We start from the raw sequence: 16,689 nt of genomic DNA, 5'->3' as shown, positions 1-16,689 counted from the left end.
CATCTGTGTTCTCTTTCAGAGTCATCCAGAGATAGGCTTGGTGACAACCCCTGTCAGTCCCGCTCCAACAACCCCAGCCACACCACTTGGTACCACACCACCCTCCTCTGATGGTAAGCCCACAGCCTCTTTTGTTTTCTTGATTAATATAGTGTTGAATCTTTCAGGGTGAGCATAGTTGTGTTGAACAAAGAACACAGTTGTCTATTGTTTCACTTAATAAATTGTCTGAAAAATACTGCCCTTCAGGATTCCTTAAGCTCCAAGGAAAACTTTGGAAAAGATAGTTAAGTACTTTTCTCTGTGTCAGAAGCTACATAATTCCAGCATGTCCTCCTCAGGAACTCGTTGAGTCATGAAGTGCTAGATCTTAAAAGGACCTCAGAGGTCAGTGATGCCTGCCTTGCCAAACTCTCAGGGTACTTGTGAGACTCAGATGACATATGTTATGAATATCTCACTGACATAAATGTGAAATTGTAATGTTATCTTGTTACTACTAGAAGCCTGGTGCACGAAAATCGTGCACTGGGGGTGGGGGTGGGGTGGGGTGGGTGTCCCTCAGCCCAGCCTGTACCCTCTCCAGTCTGGGACTGCTGGCTCCCAACTGCTCGCCTGCCTGATTGCCCCTAACCACTCTCCTGCCAGCCTGATCGACACCTAACTGCCCTCCCTTGCCGGCCAGATTGCCCCCAACTGCCCTCCCTTGCTGGCCCGATTGCCCCCAACTGCCCTCCCCTGCCGGCCCGATCTCCCACACTGCCTTCCCCTGCCGGCCTGATTTCACCCCCATCTGCCTTCCCCTGCTGGCCCGGTTGCTCCTAACTGCCCTCCCCTGCAGGCCTGGTTGCCCCCAACTGCCCTCCCCTGCTGGCCTGGTTGTCCCTAACTGCCCTCCCCTGCCAGCCTGGTCCCCCACAATAGCCTTCCCCTGCCGGCCTGGTCGCCCCTAACTCGCCTCCCCTGCCGGCCCGGTCGCCCCTAACTGCCCTCCCCTGTTGGCCATCTTGTGGCGGCCATCTTTTGACCACATGGGGGTGGCCATCTTGTGTGAGGATGTGATGGTTAATTTGCATATTACCTTTTTATTATATAGGATTTGACAAATGAGGGAACTGAGGCCAGAGAAATAAGTGGTTTGCCTAAGGTTAGTGAGAGTTGCAATTAAGAACCAAGACATGAATCAGGGCAGGGAACCACATATATTTTTATCACTACTTTCTGCTCAGTATAGTGCCTGGCATGGTTATTACTTAGTAAATATTAGTTGAATAAATGAATGAGAGAGTGAACCTGGGATTTACTCACTGTTATGTGTTTGTTAGCCATTCCCCCTTAGAAAATGACTAGATTTGATGGGAGTTTGGTAGGTATTTAAGACTTGTCCCCCTAAAAAATAACAAAAAAACCTTCCACTGTATAAATCTTATGGTTGTAACTTAAGAAAAAGGTAACAGAAAAGAAATTATGAATTTTGTCCAATAAACTGTATATCACCTGAGTTAGTTTTACTGTAAGCTGAGTGTGTTTGATGGACTACCTTTACCAAAAATTAATCTTTGTTAATACTTAATGTTTTGCCTCAAATGTTGACCACATTTTGGGTAAAGAAATACAGGAAATAAGCCTGACAGGTGTGGCTCAGTGGTTGAGCATCGACCCATGAACCAGGAGGTCACGGTTCGATTTTCTGTCAGGGCACATGCCCGGGGTTTGGGCTCGATCCCCAGTTTAGGGCATGCAGGAGGCAGCCTATTGATGATTCCCTCTCATCGTTGATGTTTCTATCTCTCTCTCCTTCTCCCTTCCTTCCAAGGCACTAGTAGCATTTCAAGGTACTAAAGCAGTATTCATGCAGAAGCATGACAAGGAGGTGCTGTTGATATTCACGTCTATGGTAGCAAATTGGATCTGCTTAAAATTAAAAGACAAATTCCAAAATATTTTAATGAGAAGGAACAAGTAGTGAGGATTGCCTAATTGTCTCTGCTTATTCAGGTCACTGAATAATCTCTCTAAAATCAATAAAAACGTATTAAAAAAAAGGAAATACTGGAAATCTAACTTTGATCCTTTTTTTATGCTTCCCTGTTGTCTCTATGTGAAATGACCTCTTTGATCTGCTTTCTTGCATTTAAATTTTCATATTGGACTTGTGGCAGTAGCATTTCAAGGTACTAAAGCAGTATTCATGCAGAAGCATGACAAGGAGGTGCTGTTGATATTCACGTCTATGGTAGCAAATTGGATCTGCTTAAAATTAAAAGACAAATTCCAAAATATTTTAATGAGAAGGAACAAGTAGTGAGGATTGCCTAATTGTCTCTGCTTATTCAGGTCACTGAATAATCCAATGGAAATACTGTTCTTTTTCTTTAAGGATAAAGCCTGCCTGGTTACCATGGATACACACACACACACACACACATATATATCTGAGTTCCATGTGATGTTGGGCTTTGGATGCTTCAGAGAACTGCCTTTCAAACTGTTCATTGTGAGCACTTCCACCCACACACTTGATTATGCAATGGCAGGATTTGTGCTTACTTACCTACAACTAGTGAGCTTTTTATTTTTTCTAGTGGGAAGATGGAGTCAGCCCATTTCAAATGACTGTCTCCCTTGACAAAGGCTGCTGGAAAGAATTATGAAGACAGAGATCAAGGAAAATTTCCTTAGGAAGGAGATTTTAACTTGTGAGGGATTTTATTCTTTCTCTTCTATTTTGTTCTTTTTGTTGTTAATCCTCACCCGAGGATATTTTTCTATTGATTTGTAGAGAGAGTGAAAAGGAGGGGAAGAGAAAGAAACATTGATGTGAGAGAGACACATTGATTGGTTGCCTCCCCATGCGCCCTCACCAGGATCAGGGCTGGGGATCAAGCAGCAACTGGTATGTGCCCTTGACTGGAATTGTACCTGGGACTCTTCAGTCAGCAGGCTGATGCTCTATTCATTGAGCCAAACTGGATAGGGCTATTTTTATTCTTTTTCCTCCTAATTCATTTCCTTTCTATAGGGGTCCTAAATATTATAACCTTGTTTTTAGGTTTTGGTTCTTAATTATAGTGGTGTTCAGTAGCCCAGTTATATTTAAAGGTATATCACTCAAAGCCAACAGTTTAGCTGTAACATTTGTTCTCAGCTCAGACTTGACATTTGACAACTCAGCCTTGGCATGAGAGGACTTTCTGGTAAAGTAAAAATACATATACTTTTATATTTCTACATATTATATAAGACTAGAGGCCCAGTGTACGAATTCATGCATGGGTGGGGTCCGGCTGCCCCACCCCTATGGGGGCAGATCAGGGCTGGGCTGGCGGGGGGTGGGGAGGGGCTGCAGGAGGTCAGCTGGCTCCGCCCCAATGGAAGGGCTTATCAGGGCAGGGCTGGCAGGGCGGCTGTGGGAGGTTGGCCAGTCATCCTGCTTCTGATTGGGGTAGGGGATGCCTATCAGGGACCAGGCCAGCCGGGGGGAGGGGCCACGGGAGGTTGGGGGGGGGGCAATTGGGGCCCTGATTGGGCTGATTGGCCGCTGCAGTGCATGTCATAGCAACCGGCCGTTCCAGTTGTTCTGGCGTTCCAGTCGCTTGGCTTTTATATATATATAGACTAGAGGCCTAGTGCACGAATTCGTGCACATTGAAAGGAAATTAATTAGAAGGTGGCCAGCAGGGCAGGACTGGGCGAGATGGGCCGGACACACCCTGGAGCCAACCTCCCGCAGTCTCTCCCCAGCCAGTTGCACCTGGGGTGGTGCCGAGGCTCAAAGGGTGTCTGTGGAGTGAGTGGGGTTCCACTGGCAGGTGGGGTTCCTTGGCCTGGCCTGCGGGGATCAGGCCAAAACTGGCAGTCCGACATCTCCCGAGGGGTCCTGGAGTGTGAGAGGGCACTCTGCAAAGTTGCTGTCGCTCCACAGCTTCTGCATTGAGTGTCTGCCCCCTGGTGGTGAGTGCACATCATACCTACCAGTTGGTCGGTGGTCGCTTAGCCTTTTATATATATAGATAGTTTTCCAGTTATTGCTGTGAGTGGATGGGGAAAATGTCCCACCTATCAGTTAGATGTATTGGACAAAAGAATTATTATGGGCTCTGAGCTTCAAAATAGGCTGTAGTAGTTTGAAATGACAGTTTCAGGTCATTTATCTGTAGCATGAATTAAGACCTTTTAGTATTTCAACATAAAAATATATTTGTCTTTTTAAAAAATATGTATTTCCATTGACTTCAGAGAGGAAGGGAGAGGGAGATAGAAACATCAGTGATGAGAGAGAATCATTGATTGGCCGCCTCCTGCTTGCCTCCCCCTGGGGATTGAGCCCATAAACCGGGCATGTACCCTTGACTGAAATCGAACCTGGGACCCTTCAGTCCACAGGCTGACACTCTTTCCACGAAGTCAAACCAGCTAGGGCTATATTTGTCTTTTATTAGTTTTTGGGAGCTGAACTGTGGGGAAACAGCCAAGGGTGGGGCATGCTAATTTCTTCTCATGAGGCTTTTTGCTGTGCTTGTTCTGTATTATGGATCGATACTATGCAAATATTTCCCATTGTTTAATAAACATTCTATGCATATATCATAATAACTCCAGAGGGATCCATTATGGTATGAATACATATTATGAATAATATCCTGGGACTAAAGAGAAACACTACAGTACAGAAGATTGGGATCTTAAGCCAGCCAAAGGAACACTTCACTTTTTCAGTTTTATTTTATTTTTTTATTACTCTGTTATCTCATTTTTTTTGTTTTGTTCCTGTTTTTGTTTGTTGCCTTATCTTCTATTTCTTTTCACATTATTTTTCCATCACTCTATTTTATTTTATTTTTATTTGCTATTTTTATAACATTTTTGAAATCAAATTTTTTATAAATTTACTTTTTTTCTCTCGTGCTCTTTCCTCTTATCCATCCATCCCCTTTCTACTTCCTCTATACTGAACTGAGATCCTCCTCCTATTCATCCAACTTTTAACCTTATCTTCTATATATAAGCTCAGCATCTACAGATTCTGCCCTCATCCTCTTTGCTGGGGGTTTGGTGTTTGTATTTTTTTATTTTTATTTCCATTTTTATTATTACTATTTTTTGTTTGTTTGTTTGTTTATGTATTGGTTCTGTGGTGTTTTCCATATATATATATATATATATATATATATATATATATATATATAATCTCCTTTTCTTCCTTCTTCTTTTTTCTCCTATCTTTTTCACTCTCTTCGATATCACTTATGCTCTTTTTTCTCGCCCCAATCCTCTTTTCTCAGGTGGTCCCTGATAATAGGGTTATTATTGTCGGGAGTGCATTCGTGCTTTGGTCCCTTTGTGTTGTGTCTTGTCGAGGTGAATTTTATCCTGTCTGGCCAGGTGCTAGAGAGTGAGCCTCATAACCAGACACCTGGAGAGGAAACTCCATCCACAAATGGGTCAATAACACTCCAGACCCAAGTATAGAGGCAGGAAGAAGGCGGCAGTGAGGGAGAGAGCGTGAGTCAGTGAGGGACCAAAAGAGGAGTGTGTGGTCATGTGGGATGTGTGTGTTTGTATGTGACTGAGGCACAGATAGATCCTGCAGGGCCTTCAGGGTCAGGTTAAACGGGCTCGCCTAACTAGGCATCCTCTGCTACTGTGTAAGCCAGGGGTGGGCAAACTTTTTGACTCGAAGGCCACAATGGGTTCTTAAACTGGACTCAGAAGGAGCTGCGGCCGTGTTTCCCGACGTTGCCATGTTAACACTGCTGCTGGTGAAGGAGTGGAGGGAAGAGCAAGAGAACCCTCCACTCTTTCAGCTCTACGGGCTGGATAGAACAGTTGAACGGGCCGGATTCGGCCCGCAGGCCGTAGTTTGCCCACGGCTGGTGTAAGCAGTTCCAGGAGGCCAGCTCCTCCTCAGAAGCCTAGTGTTTTTAAGGGGAGAGCTGCTGTAACTGGGAGCCAGGCTTCACCCTCACCCAGGGTGCCCTCAGATAACACCTGGGACTCTATAGACACCCCTGCCAGGGACCTGCTACCTCAGCTGGGGTCCCACGGTCAACGAATCTCCAGCCACCCTGGGCACAGGCTCCTTTGAGTTCTGAAGCATGCTCCCCCCTGATCAGCCCAACGCCTTAACCCGGGGCACTGCAACCATGCAAGTAGCAGACACATGAGCAGCCCACTCCAGTCCAAGGAGCAGCAGCCCCATGAGCAGCCTGCCCCAGGCCTAAGAGCAGAAGCCTCATGTGGCCTGCCCCAGTCCAAGGAGCAGCAGCTGTCAGCTGTGTGAGCGGCCCGCTCCCTCATTCGAGGAGCAGCAACCACGTGAGCAGCCTACCCTGTCTGAGGAGCAGCAGCCACATGAGCAACCTGCCCACGATTGAGGACCTGCAGCCCCACCCAGCCCACCCCCATCCGAGGAGCAGCAGCGGTGTGAGCAGCCCATACCCATACGAGGAACAGCATCACTGCGAGCAGCCCACTCCCATTCAAGGAGCAGTAGCTGCCCAAGCAGCCTCCCCCAGTCCGAGGAGCAGCAGCCACACGAGCAGACCACCCACATCTGAGGAGCGGCAGCCCTGCGTAGACCACACTGGTCCGAGAAGCAGCAGACACACGCAGCCTGCACCTGTCTGACGAGCAGCAGCTGGGTAAGTGGCCTGCCCTCATCCGAGGAGCAGCAGACACACATGCAGCTCGCTCCCGCCTGAAGAGAAGCAGCTACGCAAGCAGCCCATCCCCCATCTGAGAAGTAGCAGCCATGCGAGCAGACAGCCCCTGTACAAGGTGCAGCAGCTGCATGCACGTGCAGCTCAATCCGGCCCAAGGAGCAGCAGCCGCCCGAGCAGCTCGCCCCTGCCTGAGGTCATCTGAGGAGCGGCAACCCTGTGCAGCCCACACTGGTCCAAGGAGCAGCAGCCAAACTCAGTCTGCACCTGCCCAACGAGCAGCAGCTGGGTGAGCATCCCTCCCCCATCTGAGGAACAGCAGCCACACGTGCAGCTCACCCCCACCCAAGGAGCAGCAACCACGCAAGCAGCCCACCCCCCATCTGAGGAGCAACAGCTGTGCGAGCAGCCTGCACCAGTAGGAGGAGCAGTAGCCCTGTAAGCAACCTGCCCCTGTCCAAAGAGCGCCAGCCTTGCGAGCAGCCTGCCCCATCTGAGGAACAACAGCAGCGTGCAGCCAGACCTGATCCAAGGAGCAGCAGCCATGTGAACAGCCCACTCCTGTCCAAGGAGCAGCAGCCGTGCTCACCCCACCCGACCTGAAGAGCAGCAGCCTCGTGATCAGCCCACCCCTGTCCAAGGAACAGCAGCTGTGCAAGCAGCCTCACCTACCAACCAGAGGAGACACCACTGCTGTGAACAGCACCCAGTAGAGGAGCCGCTGCCTACTGAGAAGCAACCACTACTGTGACCACTTGAGCAACTGCAGCCCGAGTAACCACTGCCACTCAAGAAGCAGCCCTTGCATAATGCGACATGTAGATCAGTGGGTGAGACCAAAAATGGGTAGACAAAGAAACCCCCAAAGGAAAGAAAACGAGGAATTGCCAGAAAAGTGGCTAAGTGAAACAGAGGCATGCAATATGTCAGAAAAAGAATTCAGAATGAGGGTCCTAGAGTGCATAAACCGGTTGGAGGAAAAAATCAACAACATATGTAAGAATCAAGAAGAAATGGATGAAAAAAATCAATAACTTATGTAAGACTCAAGAAGAAATAAAGCCGAAACTGGTTTGGCTCAGTGGATAGAGCGTCAGCCTGCGGACTGAAAGGTCCCAGGTTCGATTCTGGTCAAGGGCATGTACCTGGGTTGCGGGCACATCCCCAGTAGGAGATGTGTAGGAGGCAGCTGATTGATGTTTCTCTCTCATCAATGTTTCTAACTCTCTATCTCTCTCCCTTCCTCTCTGTAAAAAAATCAATAAAATATATATATATATATATTTTTTTTAAAAAAGAAGAAATAAAGAGTGATATAGCTGCAATAAAAAACACCATGGAAAGTTTCAAAAGTAGGCTAGGAGAAGCAGAGGACCGAATTAGCGAATTAGAAGACAGGGAAGCAAAACACACCCAAACTGAACTGCAATTGGAGAAAAAAATTAAAAGACAGGAGGAGAGCCTAAGGGAGCTATGGGACAACGTGAAACAAAGCAACATACGAATAATAGGGGTGCCAGAACAACAGGAAGAGGGACGAGGATTGGAAAACCTATTTGAAGAAATAATGTCAGAAAACTTCCCTGGGGAAGAGAAAAGTCACACAAGCACAGAGAGTCCCAAGCAAGGTGAACCCGAAAAGACCCACATCAAGACACATCATAATTACCATGGCAAATATTCAGGACAAAGAGAGAATCTTAAAGGCTGCAAGAGAGAGACAGAAAGTTACATACAAGGGGTCTCCCATTAGATTAGCAAATGATTTCTCAACAGAAACACATCAGGCCAGAAAAGAATGGATGGAAATTTACAAAGTGATGCAAAGCAAGGGATTGAATCTAAGAATACTCTATCCAGCAAGGCTATCATTCAAAATTGAAGGGGAAATAAGAAGTTTCACAGACAAAAAAAGGCTAAGGGAGTTTATCACCATGAAGCCAGCAATGCAAGAAATGCTAAAGGGACTGGTGTAAAAAGAAGAAATAAAAAGCTAAGAAAGAAAACAGGCACAAAAATATAAATGGCTACAAACAAGTACCTTTCAATAATAACTTTAAATGTAAATGGACTAAATGCTCCAATCAAAAGACATCGAGTGGCTGAATGGATAAAATGACCCATACCTTTGCTGTCTACAAAAGACCCACCTCAGAAGAAGGGACTCACACGGACTGAAAGTGAAGGGATGGAAAAATATCCTTCAGGCAAATGGAAATGAAAAAAAAAGCTGGGGTAGCAATACTTATATCGGACAAAATCAACCTCAATGTAAAGGCCATAACAAGAGATAAAGAAGGCCACTTCATAATACTAAAGGGATATTAAAATACCAACGGCAAATTTCACAGATCTAGAACGAACTCTCCAAAAATTCATCTGGAATAAAAAAGGGCTCCGAATAGCTGCAGCGATCCTGAGAAAGAAGAACAAAGTAGGGGGGTCTCAACACCTGATACCAAGCTGTATTACAAAGCCACTGTTCTCAAAACTGCTTGGTACTGGCACAAGAACAGACATATAGGTCGATGGAATAGAATAGAGAACCCAGAAATCAACCCGAACCAATATGCTCAATTAATATTTGATAAAGGAGACAAGAACATACAATGGAATCAAGACAGTCTCTTCAATAAATGGTGTTGGGAAAATTGGACCGATACATGCACAAAAATGAAACTATACCACCAACTTACACCATACACAAAATGGATAAAGGACTTAAATGTAAGACAGGAAACCATAAAAATACTAGAGGAATCCAAAGGCAACAAAATCTCAGACATATGCCAAAGCAATTTCTTCATTGATACTGCTCCTAGGGAACTAAAGAGAAAATAAACAAATGGGACTACATCAAAATAAAAAGCTTCTGCACAGCAAAAGAAACCGTCAACAAAACAACAAGAAAGCCCACTGCGTGGGAAAACATATTTGCCAATGTCATATCTGATAAGGGCCTAATCTCCAAAATTTATAGGGAACTCATACAACTTAACAAAATGAAGATGAACAATCCATTCAAAAAATGGGCAAAGGACCTAAATAGACACTTTTCAAAAGAGGACATTCAGAAAGCCAAGAGACATATGAAAACATGCTCCAAGTCACTAATCATCTGAGAGATGCAAATCAAAACAACAATGAGGTATCAACTCACACCTGTCAGAATGGCTACCATCAACAAATCAACAAACGACAAGTGCTGGAGAGGATGTGGAGAAAAAGGAACCCTTGTGCACTGCTGGTGGGAATGCAGTCTGGTGCAGCCACTATGGAAGACAATCTGGAGTTTCCTGAAAAAGCTAAAAATGGAACTCCCATTTGACCCAGTGATCCCACTTCTAGGAATATATCCCAAGAAACCAGAAACACCAATCTGAAAGGATATATGCACCCCTATGTTCATAGCAGCACAATTCACCATAGCTAAGATCTGGAAACAGCCTAAGTGCCCATCAGTAGATGAATGGATTAGAAAACTGTGGTACATCTACACGATGGAATACTATGCTCTGTAAAAAAGAAGGAACTCTAGCCCTAACCGGTTTGGCTCAGTGGATAGAGCCTCGGCCTGCGGACTGAAAGGTCCCAGGTTCGATTCCGGTCAAGGGCATGTACCTGGGTTGCGGGCACATCCCCAGTAGGAGGTGTGCAGGAGGCAGCTGATTGATGTTTCTCTCTCATCAATGTTTCTTACTCTCTATCCCTCTCCCTTCCTCTCTGTAAAAAAATCAATAAAATATATTTAAAAAAAAAAAAAGAAGAAGGAACTCTTACCATTTGCAACAGCATGGATGGAACTGGAGAGCATTATGCTAAGTGAAATAAGCCAGTCAATGAAGGAAAAATACCACATGATCTCACTCATTCATGGATAATAAAGACCATTATAAACTTATGAACCAAAATAGATACAGAGGCAGAGTAGCATCGAACAGACTGTCAAACTACAGCGGGAAGGCTGGGGAGGGTTGGGGGGGCGGCGGAGGGGGTAAGAGGTCAGCTGAAGGACTTGTATGCATGCATATAAGCATAACCAATGGACACAAGCCACTGGGGGGTAGGGGAGGCCGGGGGAATGTCCAAGGGGCCGGGGAAAGGAGACATATGTAATACTCTTTGTAATACTTTAAGCAATAAAAATAAATAAATAAATAAATGTGATCAGCTATGCAAAAGAGTATGGAAATAAAGCTGCAAAGGGACAATTTGGAAAAAAAAATATCCCAAACTCAGTTGAGTCTTCATGGATGGAAATACAGCAGGAAGCTATAGATTCTCTAGCTTATCTGGGCCATTATCAGCCTCCTTTTGCTTATGTATTATGTCTTAGTGTAAAAGCACTTAACAAAATGTCTAAGTCTAATTTAAAGTCCTAGAAACTTGGGGAATCTACATAAGATTGTTCAGTGCGGGTCAGCCCTGGTCTGGTTCTTCACTGGTCATTGGGACTGTGGCTTAGAGAATGGGAGCTATGGAGGGGTTAGTTTCTTTGGGAAACAGCAAGCACTTGGGTATATAAAAGTCAGTTCCCAGGCTGTCTCAAATAATAATGTCATCCTGTTTTCTGGTATTTCCTTTTAGGCTCCCTTTCACTAGGGGTAAGGGACTAAGGAGTATCATTTGAATGTAGTTCTGCCTTCTGTCTTGGGTATTTCTAGCCTAAGAGCTTATTCTCAAAATTGAGCAAGATTTCTCCTTATTAGCAAAGAATTGTCATTTATTTTAAGCAGGAAGACTCATCAAAGCATAACTCATTTATATTCAGTACAGATCTTTCCCTTTAGGTACAAATCAAAGTGCCTTTAAGAAGGACCCTGAATCGCCTAACCGGTTTGGCTCAGTGGATAGAGCGTCAGCCTGCGGACTGAAAGGTCCCAGGTTCGATTCCGGTCAAGGGCATGTACCTTGGTTGTGGGCACATCCCTAGTAGGAGGTGTGCAGGAGGCAGCTGATAGATGTTTCTTTCCCATCGATGTTTCTAACTCTCTATCACTCTCCCTTCCTCTCTGTAAAAAATCAATAAAATATTAAAAAAAAAAAAAGAAGGACCCTGAATCTTTTTGGGTTATTTGGAGTTAGAAGTGGAATCAAAATACCCTTTTTAGCACTGGAAATATTGGGGGAAATACTCTGAAAAGTATATGATTGTCTAACCACTTTGCTGTATAACTGAAATTAATACAAAATAATATTGAATGTAAAATGTCACTGAAAAAAAATACCCTTCTTAGGATGTTGAGATAAAAGCACTGTTCCTGGAGACTGGCCCTCCTAGATAGGAGAGAAGGGCATTGGGTTTAATCTTGGAAGGACTCCAAGGGCCTAGGAAGGTAAAGGTTTTATGATAAGCATTTGGTCTCTCTGTTGCAGAAAAAGCTTATTTAGTGATTTCCTTGTCTGCTGGCAAATTGGCTACGGAGGTAGAAGTGTTAAGTAATATAGGCTAACTGCATTTCTTTGTTCTATTGCAGTTATAAGTTCTGTGGAACTCCCACTGGATGCAGATGTACAGACCAGTAATCTACTGATAACCTTCTTAAAATATAGCTCGATTGTCATGCAGGACACCAAAGGTAAGGAAGACATGCTGCTTTGGGAGCTCAGGAAGCAGGAGTTGTGGCAGAATTCTTAGCTAGAATCAAGGAGCAGCATTAATACTTCAAAGCTTCCACAGATGAACTATTGGGGCCTCCTGTGCAGGGTGATGGTCCTGATTACTGGAAAACAGTGATTTCTCACTGCCAGATGGCAGTTAGGTGGTGTTAGGAAAACCTGCAGCTGGAGGGGGAGTGCTACAAAATAGAACAGAAAAAAAAAATGGTCTCTACAAAAACTAGCAAGTCTTCTTAGCAGATTTTGGTAAGTAGATGCAAACTCTTGTGTGGGAAGTGGGGGGATTAGCATACTTCAGGGAATTCCCTTTTGAGGACAAGAATTGAAAGCACCAGCTTGTGGTGAGAATTAGAGGACTGTTGCACAGAGTACAGTAGGAAGAGGTGAGATTCAGAGGGACTATGTTCCTTAACACTTAAAATAAAAGTGTCAGTACCCATCCAGAAATGCAGAATGGAAAGTGGGAGAAAAATGGGTGATGGGAAAGTTTGAGTTTATTCTGTTTGGGTTCCTTTTCTTTCTGTTATGGTTTTTCTATGATCTTTTAATTGGTGGTAGGATAGTAGAATCTTTGGGCTAGGGGTGAAAAAGGATTGGGAGGAAACTGGCAAATTCCATTCAATATATATCTCAGTTTTGTGTGTTTTTTAACTCAGTTTTTTTCTTTATACTAGATATATCTGTGTTCCCAATTTTTATTTATTTCTATTATTTTTTATTGTGCTAAAATATACATAACATAAAACCTACCACTTAAAACTGTACAATTCACTGGCATTAAGTACATTTACATTATTATGCAGCCATCACCACCATCTCCTGAACAATTTTCATCTTGCAAAACTGAAACCCTGTACCTATTAAACACTAACTCTGCATTCTCTATATTCTTTCCTTTCCCCAGCCCACCATTCCACTCTTTATTTTTTTTTTTTTGCCTTACTGATCAGGAACTCAGTTTTATTTTTTAAATTTAATTTTATTTTTCCATCACCATTTATCCCCTCTATGCCCTGTCTTCCACCTCCATCCACCTCCCTCCCTGCCCACCATTTTACTTTCTGTCTTTATGAATTGACTACTCTAGGTACCTCATATAAGTGGGATTTTCTGGAAATAAACCGTTTAGTATTTTTCCTCCAAATTTTTAAAGTGAAAAAATTCCAATATACAGAGAAGTTGAAAGAATCATACAGTGATCACTCATGTACCCATTAACATTTTGCCATATTTGGTTTGTCTCTAAATTTATTTGTGTGTTATTATTTTGGCTGAATCATTTTAAGGTAATTTGTAGACATCATTCTACTTCACACCTTAAGTACTTTGGCATGTATCTCAAAATTAAAGACTTTTCCAAGATATCCATTATTGTAGCTAAGAAAATCAACAATAATTCTCTAATGTCATGTAATATTCAGTTGATATTTAGTTTTTTCCCAGTTGTCCCAAAAATGTTTTTCATAACTGATAGTTTCTTAGCCACACAGAGCATTTAAAATTTTTTTTTAATTGTTTTCAGAGAGGAAGGGAGAGGGATAGAGAAATAGAAACATCAATGATGAGAGTCAATGATTGGCTGCCTCCTGCATGCCCCCTGCTGGGGATCGAGCCCAAAACCTCGAGCACGGTGCCCCAAATGGTAATGGAACTGCTACCGCCTGGTTCATAGGTTGATGCTCAATCACTGAGGCACATATCCCGGGCCACACATAGCATTTTAATGAATGTTTTAACTAGCATTTTATTTAGTACCTACTGGTTGATCCAGTGGGCTTCTCCCATTTACAAATGTATTTTTTCCCTAATTACAAAAATAATTTGAATAGTATTTGTTAAAAATAAAGCATTCTAACAATGGTTAACTAGAAAAGTGAAATCTTTTTGGAATTAAACTCTTTAGAATTAATTATTCTTAACAAGTTGGTGTATATTCTTTTTTAAAATTAGCCTTTCTTGTCAGAATCTTTAAATCCTATTTTAGAAACCAACTGTTCTCTCTGCTCAGTAGTTGAAGTTTGTTTTGGGTTCTTAAATTATGGTCTATGGATAAGCTACAGATTTCCAGATAACAAAAAATCCAGTTCCATTGTAGAAACAAAATTGCTAAAATGCTATTGCTTTTGTCACTTTAGTTTCCATGAGGAGAGACTAATGCTTTGTGAGGTAGTTTAAGATTCCCTTAGGCATTAAGTATTTGCCAGGCTGGGCAGATTTCAGGAATTCCAGAATGGAGCCGAAAAGCAGCGTCAGAGGGTAAGCCCAGGATATGGGGGCTTTTGGAGTTAGAAGGAAACATTGGTAGACAGAGTTAGAAAACTAAAAGGTAAATAAGGGAAATAAATCGCCAAAGTTAAAAGGAAGCTGGGTGGGCAGAATCTAAATCCTGTTACACTCATACATACTGCATTAGCTCTTGGAGATTTCTGCCTTATAAACTTAGACTTTTTCTTCTGTTATGCCTGTGAGTGTGCTCTTTCAAGAGAGATGCTAGAAGCCCATATCACAAACTCCTAACATAGGGCAGTCCATTGGGAGCTGCAGAGATGGTGAACCTTTGGGACTTGTCAAGTGAGATCAGCCAGGCAAGGATAATAAGACTCTTGTGTATCAGTGTTTCCGGAGGCCGTTGCTTCTCCTTTATGGGAAGGGGTAACCTTTTTGTTTCTCTCAACATATTGCAGCAAAGAGAAACTGTAGATGTGACCCTGAAAATGATCTTTTAGCTTTGCTTGATATAACACAGTGAATTGAGGCCCTGGGAACTCATTTTTAGCTTTAATGATTATATAAACCTCTTTGTCCTGGTCATTTTGCCATCCATGAAATGGAAGGCAAAATTGAGGGCAGATTAATTGCACTATGGTTTGCCTCAGGCTGTTTCTCTAAACACAGGCTGGATTAGGTCTTTGCCAACAAGCAGCCTAAATGTGGCAAGGGGCAAGGTTAGGTATGATGAAGTGTTAATTTCAAAAATGGCTCCTGTGTGGCTTCATTGGACTGGCTTTCTTCCTGTCTCTTATGCTCCTGACCTGCATGACCTTGCTAAAGAGATCTCATTATGTTTTGGGGAGCATAGAAGCCATTTATTCTTGCCTCTGCTTCCCCTGCCCCCAGCCTCTCTGGGAATTACATTTTTTCTTCTTCATTATTTATCATTTTATATACTAGAGGCCCGATGCACAAAATTCATGCAAGAATAGGCCTTCTTTCCCCCCGGCTGCTGGCACCGGCTTCCCTCTGGCACCCTGGACCCGGGCTTCCCTCACAGCCCCAGCTTCATCTGGAAGGTCTTCCAGAGGGATGTCCGGAAGGATGTTCGGTCTAATTAGCATATTATGCTTTTATTGTTATAGATATAAGTACATATACTTTTAATATATATGAATATTGTTATAAAGTTTATAAGTATATAAATAGCATACGTTATAATGTATAATAATAAAGTGAACATATGTGAACCTACCACCCAACTTAAGCAATTATTAATGACATGGGAGCTACCTGTGTGTCTCCTTTCCTCTCAGTTATTCCTTTCCTCTCAATTCTCCAGAATTTTGTGTTTATCTCTCCCTTGATTTGGCTCTGCTTTCAAAGTCTTTTTTCCCCCTGAGGTTCTTCTGACTTGAGTAGTGTCACTTTAAAGGAGAATCTGCTTAATCTTTAAAATAGACATTAGGCAAAAATACTTAAAAATACATGTATATCTATACATGGACTGCAAGTTGATTCACCAAAATTTTAACAGATATGACATCTGGGTGGTATGATTAAGCTTAGTTTTTATTGTCCTTTTCTGAATTAAAAAATGTTCATAATAAAATATGCCTTATTTTTGCATTTCAGAAACATTATTTTTAAAAGTGGAGTAGTAGCCGTAGGCTTTCCTATGAGAGTTGCTCATCAGATTTTGGGGGAAGGGAGAATAATGCCAGAGAAACTCCGTGGCCAGAGGTAGAGGTAGAAGAGTGTCATGAATCTAGGTTTGCGTGGCAGGGGCACTTCTCTTTCCCTGCCTGGGGCTCTGGTGTAAGCTATGGGGAATGTCAGCTGGGGAGTGTCACCGTTACTCTTTTTGTACCGCCTAACTCCGAGGAGAGGTAGGTGTATTTCTGGACTACAACCTCCATTATGCTTTTTAATTGTCAGGTTTTAGTTGATAGATTCCATTTTTGAGGAAGTAGCAGGTTAATGTTAGGGTAAGTATGTTAGCTCACTTTACAGTAGCACTGTAATCTGTTAATAGACCTCCTCTCCAGAGTGAACTTCAATCTGTGTCCTAGCAGAGCTAATCTGAAACATCATAAGCCATTTGTCTATTTTGGATAAGTTGGTGTGCACCTCTTCTTACCTCCATTTCACCCCCTCACCCACAAAGATCCTTGAAAGTAAATAAGCTTTGATGGTT

At 43.2% G+C, this 16,689-nt stretch overlaps 1 protein-coding gene across 1 annotated transcript in view; it reads left to right on the top strand.

Annotated features, from left to right (window-relative positions):
• Positions 1–16,689, top strand: part of ARMH3 (armadillo like helical domain containing 3) — a 156,488-nt gene that overhangs the window by 33,306 nt on the left and 106,493 nt on the right. Inside the window, exons 14-15 of the mRNA XM_081104370.1 lie at positions 20–113; positions 12,140–12,241. Of these exons, the coding sequence (XP_080960496.1) occupies positions 20–113; positions 12,140–12,241 (196 nt within the window). The remainder of the gene's footprint in view (positions 1–19; positions 114–12,139; positions 12,242–16,689) is intronic.

Source organism: Myotis nattereri, assembly GCF_964212035.1.
Source record: "Myotis nattereri genome assembly, chromosome: 13".
Lineage (NCBI taxonomy): Eukaryota > Metazoa > Chordata > Mammalia > Chiroptera > Vespertilionidae > Myotis > Myotis nattereri.
Note: the sequence above shows the minus strand (reverse complement) of the source record. Positions and strands in the feature narration are given on the sequence as shown.